We start from the raw sequence: 9,512 nt of genomic DNA on the forward strand, positions 1-9,512 counted from the left end.
TTTCTCACTCTTTCTTCCCCTCCCTTTCAGTCTGCCCCTGAATGAGGTCATCCACTCCTCCCCCTCTGTGACATCACAGATTCTGTTCCTCCTCCTCTGAAGGGTTGTCTACAACCCTTGTCTGCTTGAGGAAGTTGCCACAGTTCTAGGATTAGATTACCATACCTTCATTCCGTGGGGTAAGAGTGAAAATACAAAAGTGACCATATTTCAGTGTCTATAGGATCATTTATGAACTTTTACCTAGTCCTCTGTCTCATCTCTCCCCTGTGGACTGTAGAAGGTGGAGTGGAAGTGTCAGAGGAAAGCCCTAAATATGGTCAAAGACTCCAGCCTCCGAAGTCAGACTGTTCTCTCTGCTACCGTACGGCAAACAGTACCGATGCACCATCGATCAGTACTGGTACCCTGTGTATATAGCCAAGTTATTATTACTCATGATGTATTATTACCTTTTGTTATTATTGTTCTACTATTTCTATTTTTTTTCTCTCTGCATTGTTGGGAAGGGCCCTTAAGAAACCATTTCACTGTTGGTCTACACCTGTTCTTTACCAAGCAAGTGACAAATAAAATGTGATTTGGAGTAGGAAAGATGTAAGCCTACCAGCATACACAGAGCAAAGCAAAACTCACAACAGTAATATGATGTCATCAAAGGGCTCCTATATACGCTCCCTTCTCCATCCCCCCCATTTCAAAGATGATCAACATTCAGCAGTCAGCATGGAAAACAGCAGCATGGGTTTATTTCCGTACTTGTGTTCACACAGTGTTTCAGATGCATTCACAGACAACAGGAAGGAGCTTGTCTTCTCTACAGAGAGCTGAAGAAGGCTAGCAGGGCTGTGTCGGGGGACGGCTTGACCAACAGCTTCTGGATCTGTGGAAGTAAACATGATCACATGAACATTCCAGATTCATCCACTGCTGGATACTATTTACATTACATAGGCTTATACAAGAGTAACGACTTGTGAAATAACCTATGTAATTACCATGTAACAGGCTGAGTGGCATTGTGTAATCACAACACTAACTGATAAGACAATAGGCGGTGTGTGTATTCTGAAAGGTGGAGGTCACATGGTACAGTACCTCTCTAAAGTTGGGGTGTTTGGCATCTTGCACTAGCTGTAGTAGGACGGCCTCTGTGGTGGTCAGGAAGGCTCCACTCTGCCTCAACCGGGACAGGGCAAACAACCGGTCTGTCTGACTGGAGATAGAAATAGAGAAGGGAAAAGAATTTCTCAGCATCAGAAATGTTTAACCAGTGAAAATGTGAGCATCATATTATGTTATTGAAGAAAAACAGTATTGTCATATTGAAGAGAAATAGTAGGGAACACAGTAGTACCTTCTGGACGAGACGGCATCAGCCACGATATGGACCTCCATACCCTTCTCCAGCAGGTCAAAGGTCGTGCACTAATTAGTGGGAGAAGAACAGATAGATGAGCCCTATTTACAGTAAACTCAATTAATTATGAACTTGTTCCCAAGGCTTGTTCCCAAGGCTCCAGATTCAGCTAGGGTAGAGAAAAACTGATCACAGATCTGAGCTTAGGGACCAATTCCAGTCATATCTGACCCTGTGGTCTCACCGCGATGCAGGCCTGTGTCTCTATCCCACAGAGGATGGCTATCTTGGGGTCTCCAAGGGCTTTGAGCTCCTTCTCCACTGGCTCTATCATCATGGTGAACTTGGTCTTGGCGTGGGCTGTCAAGTCTCCAGCCCCCAGCTCAGGCACCGTGGGACCCAGGCCTTTAGGGTACTGCTCTGTCACTATGGGGGGGATGCCCAGAACACGGGCTGCCTGGGGTGGGGGGGAGACACATTGAATTTGTATTGGCTGCTATGTGGGTGGCAACAAACTTTAACTTGTAATGAGCTGTATGAATATGAGTGTGTGTGTGTGTGTGTGTGTGTGTGTGTGTGTGTGTGTGTACCTGTAGCAGTCTGGCTGCGTTGCTTACGATGTTGGTGAACTGGAAGATGTTGGGTCTGAACTTCTCCTGCATGTCACACAGTAAGAGTACTGAGCCTTTTGTTGACAGTCTGCCAATCCCTGCCACTGAGAGAGCAATATGTAGTGAGAAAATGGAGAGAATAGAATAGACTAGAAGTACTACATCAAAAGGGTGCTCAATGGATCCGATTCAGAGGACTGTGACAGAAAACATTTGTGACAGCAAAATCATGTTCTCAACTCTCAACATGTGTTTATTCAACTCAAGACACAGAGGAGACAACAAGGGGATTCAATGCATGTAATTATTTCAATGTCATGCTGTACTTGTATGTATACAGTGGGCATGGTCATAGGGAATTCGTATGTCAACCTTGTACACATAGATATTGCAGATTTTGATACTTCACTGTAATGTTTTCAATGCATGTCAATTTTAACGGAATGCATGTCCAGGAATGCCTATCAAAAGACAGTAAATAAGCATTAAGTTGGTAAAGGCTAAAGGATCAAACGTACTGTTGATAGTGGGGGTTCGACGTGTGGAATGGTTGAACTTGAAGGTTCAACTTTCTACAGCTGCCGGAAAGTTGACGCCCCCTCCTTATTAGCAAAATCTAGAAACATTTTAGAGTAAATAAGGTTACACATACAGTACACAACCAACATTCAGCATGTGAAATAAAATACCGAGACTGTCATAGAATTAGACATTGATTGCTAGATCAAGCTGTAAAATATATTGGCTAAACAAAGACAGGGATAATTTCATGCACTGCACACCTCAACAATTCACGAATAGATGGAAAAACCACGAGATCAACTTTCTACTACGACGACTGTTCACAAATTACACTAAAACGCCCCAACATCCAATACACCAATCGAATGAGATGCATTAAGCATTGACATTGGTTTCGGCCAATAGCATGCAGCGTTTTCCCCATAACGAGTGCGCGTCAGAATCTAGTGCACACACTCATGATTAGGACTGCTGAGGATGTCTGACAACGCAGAGTCTCCTACAGAAACGCAAAAAGATGAGCTTTCAACCCCACAACAGCCTACGGAAGACTCGGGGACGGCAGACGAGAAGAAAAAAAGTAAATTATGAGCGACTGTTTGACTCACAGTTACATTTACAGTAAGATATCGTGCTTTCTGTTTACAAGCAACGTGACCCGGAAGAGGTCGATTGACCGTTGTCTCAGTCAATATAATTGAACAATTTTGTAAACAGCGAATCGATGGTCAGGAATGTCCATACATTTTAAGTAGGGCGGGCGCTGGGTGAATGGTTAACGTTTAGCTTACATTTCAAACTGTTTACCTCATACACATTTTTTTTTTTAAGGCTGAGACATTTTTTTTATTTCTTACTGCATCAAACATGCCAAAATCAATGTTCAGACGTTACGGCCTGTGTCATGGCTATAATGATTTCACAGTCCAAGATCTACCTATTTTTCCAGCTGACTATAACATAGCTGGAAACCTATGATAGTTTAGGTTGCAAAATTAGGTTATGTAGCTAATACATCGATCACTAGTCGCTTTAATAACGCCACTTTAATTATGTTTACATATCTTGCATCACTCATCTCATATGTATATACTGTATTTTATAATATCTATTGCATCTTGCCTATGCCGCTCTGTCATTGCCCATCCAGAAGCACAAGCATTTCGCTACACTCGCAATAACATCTGCTAACCATGTGTATGTGACCAATAAAATTTGATTTGATAACACAGATCAGGGCATTAACTTTAATCTAGCAGTCTATTGTTATGCTATGCAAAATATACATGTATTCTGTCTCCCTCTCATTCTCCCTTCTCTCCCTAGTTGATGTGTTGTTGAAGGCAGTAGGAGACACCCCCATCATGAAGACAAAGAAATGGTCGGTAGAGAAAGGGAGGACAGTGCAATCACTCTCTCAGTTCATCTCTCGATTCCTCAAGATGGAGGCCAATGAACAGCTGGTGAGTTATTGTGTGTGTGCTTCTCAATAGTTGTCTCTTGTCTCCTTCCCTAACTCTAGAGGAAGTGGTGCATATACCTCTGGTATACCTCTGGTATATGCACCAATGAGGGAAAGATATATTTAGAACTAACCTATGATGGTTCATCTGTGTCGTTTTACAGTGGGAGCAAATAAAGCCTAGCACAATCCTATAGAGTATCAAGGTATGAGTCATTATACCCATAAAACCTAGCGGTCAAACAGGGAAATGGTTCCAATTGTTTTTCCACCATTCATTTTTCCCATAGGGGATTTTAGAAACTCTTAAAATAAAGGCTGTGTTTTGTGTAGGCTTACTCTGGTGTGATGTTTTGATAACCGTGTAAAGTTCTCTCGGACAAGGTGACTTTTATCAATATATTCGCCTATATTTACCCCCAACAAATGAAATGCTAATTATCTGCTAATGGGGCTATTATAAAGAACTACAAATGCTGAATTGAGGCAAAAGTTAATCCAGAGATTCTTACCATCTAATGTTAGCTAAATGTTGTAATTAATAAATTGGCAACATTTCTTAAAATGTACATGTTAGCGAAGGTGCCAGCTAGAGATGACATGCAGGAGCGTGCAGGGATTTGAAGTCTTGCAGGGTGCCTACTTTGATGCTAATTAGCATATTCGAATCTGAGAATAAATGGAGGTGAATATATTGATAAAAGTAACCTTGTCTCAGAGATATTGACATGGTTATCAAAGCGTCATGCCAGGGTAAGCGTACATGAAACGCAGCCCTTCATTTAAGTGTTTCTAAAATCCCCTATGAGAAATGAATGGTGGAAAAATGATTGGAACCATTTCCCTGTTTGACCGTTCTTAACGGATGCTTCAGCTTTATAGCCCCTGTGACATGTCTGGACTACCCCTTCTGTCTGTGACTGAGGTATGAACTGGAGAAAGCATCCTGGCCCCTTGATATGCACCCACTGTGGCCTTTCATCTGGGACTGTAGTGCGTCAGCTTGTTCAATGATTCTAAACTCTCATTGCTCACTCTCTCTCTCACACACACACACACACACACACACACACACACACACACACACACACACACACACACACACACACACACACACACACACACAATGGCCTTTATTGGCAAGTGAAATGGATAATAAACAATAAAAAAAATCTCTCACTCCTCACAGTTCATTTACGTCAACCAGTCATTCTCTCCCTCGCCTGATCAGGAAGTAGGAGTCCTGTTTGAAGTGAGTACTTTTCATTTGAAATCATTTCTGGAGGCTTTGGGAAATGCAGTTTTTCTGTTATTTATTTGTCCTGTGGTAAGTTAGTTGACCACCGGAGGGAGGTCTAAGTGAGCAGTTCCCTGTGAGATGTAGCTGTTCTTATCTTCACAGTGACTACTGTTCCCTGGGGCCAGTACACTACTGTATGTGTTATGTCAATACAGGCCTGGAGTACTCACCAAGGATGTATATAAACCCTGGATTGCTGATGCTATCTATTAGCCAATGAGAGGCTAGTAACAAGGAAAATGTATTTTATTTTTATGTTTAGCTCATAATATAATTTTTAAAGTATGCATTAAGGTATCTGTAATAGCATAAACATGACTGTGTGAGAAAAGATGTGAGGTGATTCTGAGAATTTGGTTACAAAATATCCTCTAGCCCAAGGCTACCCCTTCAGTGTTTACAGATCAGAAGGAACTGTATAGATGTTTGGCAGAAGCTCCACTATGCTCATTGCAAGCCTGTATGATGGAGCCAGCATCACATATGACTTACTATCTAATTCTCTTCAGACCTGTTAACACTGGGGTAAAGGCTAAAGGTTTATCAGGCACAGTTCTCCTGGTCTAAGGGTCAGGGTATTGGTGTCCACTTGACCCCATCTTGACCCATGGCCTTGACCGTCCCTATTAAATACCCACTAAATACTTCAGCTGATGTTTTGTGCTCCCTTTCCTATTCTTCTAAAAGAGTAACTCTTACCCTCTCTCTGTTTTTCAGTGTTTTGGCAGCGATGGGAAGCTTGTTCTACATTATTGTAAATCTCAAGCCTGGGGTTAACAGTTTTTAGCCCTTTTCAGTTCAAACGCATACACACACAATATTGTTTATACTCCTTCCTTGCCTAAACCAATGTTGTCATTGCTAATTTCTTGTTTGTTTTGCTGTACATAACCCAATGTAAATACATTGTGACTATATAAAGTAAACCCACTCTGTCCCCTGTGTTGTCTCCAGACAATTATAGACATTAATAGGAAAATGTCAGGATTTGGCTTTGCACAGGGGGCATAACCTGTCCGGCTAGGATACTTACACTAAATATAACCCCACACAAATTATGATGAGTGCAACAATTCAAACACAAACACTGTAATGACATGACATGGGATGGTGCCAAGAGTGGGTGAAAGTTGAGTTGGGGTTAGTCAAGAAAGGAGGGGGGGTAATATGGAGGGAGGGAGGGAGACTGATATGGGAGAAAGTACAGTAACAGATGGACTTAGAGGGATTACATGGATTCGGGATGGGTCTGTGACACAAATTCCCAAGAAAGACAGAAAAAGGAGGAGTGTGGCGGGGGACTCACACTCGTCCTGGAGCATGAGAGAGAGTGGGAAAGGAGGATAAAGAGAGAGAGAGGAGCATCCGGCTGGAGAGGTAAGGGTCACAACTGCTCATTCTGACAAAGGGGTATTAGAGAGAGGAGTAGTGCAGAGTACTTGGGTTAAACCAGGGATGACAAAAATACCAAACAATGTGTGCAAAGTTATTGCTTGGTCAACATGAATGTCTCAGCATATCGGAGAGGACTGAGGAAAAATACGAAAGAGGATAGGAAGGAAAGATTGTGATGGAGGAAAATAAATGTCAGCAAAAGACAGCAGTAGAAAGATTGCATTGTAGTGATGGAGAAAAATAGACTTCTGTTTCTTCTGTAGTGAGGCAACGATGCAGTTTCGATTTGGTGCCAAATTTCAGGCTAAGAATTAGTAGTTCCTAGAACTGAATAAGCTGTTAAGAGTTTGGCATGGAGAAAAGAATGATGTACTTCCTCATGTGCTCTGTATGGTTGTTTATATATCTTGTACTGTCCAGTCCTTCCTTTAAAAAATACAAAAATTGCAACTGAAATGACAAAGAGAATGTTGCTGTTGGTAACTGAGGATTATAGGGAAAATCACATTTTATTGGTCGCATACACATTTTTAGAAGATGTTATTGTGCCTGTAGCGAAATGCAGGTATAGTGAAATGGCACTGGGTTTTTAACATACAGTAGGTCATTTTGTGTTTAGCATTTTTATTGTTGATTCATTGCCCATTTGTTATGCCAATGGATTTCAGTTTATTGACTGCTACAGAATGTGTTGGGTATTAAACTTGAATATAATGGCCTATGTAAACAATACCTGCAAATCTGAAACATTTTTCACCGGACATAGCCGCGGGAAGTAGTTTGGGGGTGCAGGTTTTTGCCCACGTTACTGGCGGCTATATCAGTCCGCTAATACAGAACTAGTAAAACTAGTACTATATTATTAAACTTTTTTTTTATTATGATTTTTCAGGGAGTCCTGCAGTACACTCAGCACCCATACTTCCCACTGAGACTGACTTGAAGATTCTAGTCATATTACAGTGATCGGCAGTCATACTAACTGGTTAATCTGTCCTGTGTTAACATTTCAGGGATCACGAACAGTGTGAGAGAGGGAGACCAGGAGAGAGAGCCAGAGTGGGTTTCACACTCTAACACACCTAACACAAACAGATTAGAGCAGATTAACATGGATTACCAGAAAAAATGATTCAGGCCAGAACCTCTTAATCAGGAAGTATAAAGTTAATAACGGGGTGAAAACACACTGTGAGCTCTTGGACCTGTACGACCCTTTAACCCTGAGTATTACTATGAGTAAGATATACTCTATCTGCCCTAAGATGTGATCATACGGAAAACACTTGTACGCCAAAGCAAGATGTATTCCAATAATATCTCTCCATTTGATGACACGTTTTACGGCTGGATCTGATAGTATTTGTATCAAGTCTGTATGATCAAAACTCACTGTAGGACTAGAGTGAAAAGTTATGTGACAAGAGATCTAGATAGCATATCCGATAGCTCTCTAAGGTTTATGAAGAAAGGCGGCTAGGGGCTAGTGATCTATTGACTCCCATTACTATTGAATGGTTAGTGTGAAGAGCCCTAGGGATTTATAACAGCATAAACTTTCAGTCCTGGTCGGACAGACATGTCCTCCTCCCATCCCTTTCTTTTCTCCTGGTGTGACCCCTCTCCTTTGTTCATTTGTCCATTCTGTCCATCTCTTATTTTCCATCCCTCTTTTAACTTGACAGAATCTTATCCGACTTTCTCTCTTTCCCCTTCTCTCTCTATTCTTGCTTTCCCCTTGTCCCCATTTTCTAATCTTTTCTCTACATTGTTTTTATCTTCTCTTGTTTTTTACTCTGTTCTTTCTTTTTGAAACTCTCTTTCACTGATTTCGATCTATCACCAGAACTGTCATCATCTTCTTCATCATCCTCTACATCACCAACAACAACCTCATCCTCACATACTGCTGTTGATACTTATATCCCATCTTCCTCCGTTTGTCCATCTGTCTTTCATCATCCTCTTCTTCTCCTTCCCCTGCCCTGAGTCTCTACACACTTCCTCTTCTCCCACCCTATCCCTCCTTCTTGACCTTCTCTTACCCTCTCCCCTCCTCCCTGTGTGGCCATGTTGGAGAACATGTCTCGTCGGTCCCGCTCCCTGCTGTCCCTGACCCTGACCACTCTGGCTCTGGCCCTGTCCATCCTGGCTCTCTGCACCTCCTACTGGTGTGAAGGGACTCACAAGGTGGTCAAGCCTCTCTGCCTGTCTCCGGTCAAGATGAGGAACTGTGGTCAGAACAACAGTGAACCCTACACCACAGGTATGCCACCCACGTAACTGTCACCTGTGTAATTGTGATGTCATTTCCTGTGGCACTCTCAACACACCCAGTGTCACCCTAACTTATTGACCCACCCCTCACTGTGATCATATGTATATCCTGTTACTGTCATCACTAGTCAGCCCTACGGATCCTACAAGCCCTAAGCTATTATCTAAATGTTTGGATGTACAAGGGAGTCTGAACTGCATTCATTTGGTTCAAGTACCCATCTAAGTGTTAGACAAGTAGAAGGACAGTGTTTCACATAAGAATAACACAACTGTAACACCATGGTGACATCTGCCAGCCATTTATGACATGCTGTCTTCTGACTGTGTGTATGTGTGAGAGAGAAAGTGTCTTCTGTAGTGCATGCTTGTGTGTGTGTGTTCGGTGTTATTATGCCTTGCTCTTCATGCCTACTTGGGTTGAAACTCAATCACAACCCTCATCCAAGTGCTCCCAAATGGCCAAACACCCAAAAGACGCCAGTCTGATTCATTTTTCAAAGAAGTTGTCAGTTGATCATCCTAGCAGTACGTTATGGCCCACTTATGTGGCCTCTTCCCCTATTCTCCCAAGGTTTATGATAC

The 9,512-nt window shown here is 42.2% G+C and overlaps 3 protein-coding genes across 5 annotated transcripts in view; 2 read left to right on the forward strand and 1 right to left on the reverse strand.

The window, feature by feature from the left end:
* Positions 1-721: 721 nt before the first annotated feature.
* On the reverse strand, positions 722-3,032 carry LOC106605821 (isochorismatase domain-containing protein 2). Its single transcript, XM_014201783.2, has 7 exons — positions 2,754-3,032; positions 2,490-2,587; positions 1,951-2,075; positions 1,605-1,817; positions 1,358-1,428; positions 1,099-1,216; positions 722-883 (listed from the first exon to the last, which is right to left on the reverse strand). Coding segments are annotated over exons 2-7 (594 nt in total). The 5' UTR covers positions 2,491-2,587; positions 2,754-3,032; the 3' UTR covers positions 722-817.
* On the forward strand, positions 2,931-6,190 carry atg12 (ATG12 autophagy related 12 homolog (S. cerevisiae)). Of its 2 annotated transcripts, none has more exons than XM_014201784.2 (4): positions 2,931-3,073; positions 3,820-3,956; positions 5,145-5,207; positions 5,973-6,190. In XM_014201784.2, the coding sequence occupies exons 1-4, from the start codon at positions 2,971-2,973 to the stop codon at positions 6,030-6,032; spliced, it is 363 nt and encodes a 120-aa protein (XP_014057259.1). In that variant the 5' UTR covers positions 2,931-2,970; the 3' UTR covers positions 6,033-6,190. The 2 variants fall into 2 exon arrangements, with proteins under 2 accessions (XP_014057259.1, XP_014057260.1); XM_014201785.1 differs by having other exon boundaries at positions 2,946-3,114.
* Positions 6,191-6,451: 261 nt separating this feature from the next.
* Positions 6,452-9,512, forward strand: part of LOC106605820 (germ cell-specific gene 1-like protein) — an 8,220-nt gene continuing 5,159 nt past the window's right edge. Inside the window, exons 1-2 of one of the 2 annotated variants that reach the window (XM_014201781.2) lie at positions 6,452-6,632; positions 7,664-8,916. In XM_014201781.2, the coding sequence (XP_014057256.2) occupies positions 8,721-8,916 (196 nt within the window). In that variant the 5' untranslated portion in view covers positions 6,452-6,632; positions 7,664-8,720. Of the gene's footprint in view, positions 8,917-9,512 lie in introns of both variants that reach the window. The other variant, XM_014201782.2, reaches the window with a different exon arrangement.

The sequence above is a fragment of the Salmo salar genome, chromosome ssa05 (assembly GCF_905237065.1).
Source record: "Salmo salar chromosome ssa05, Ssal_v3.1, whole genome shotgun sequence".
Lineage (NCBI taxonomy): Eukaryota > Metazoa > Chordata > Actinopteri > Salmoniformes > Salmonidae > Salmo > Salmo salar.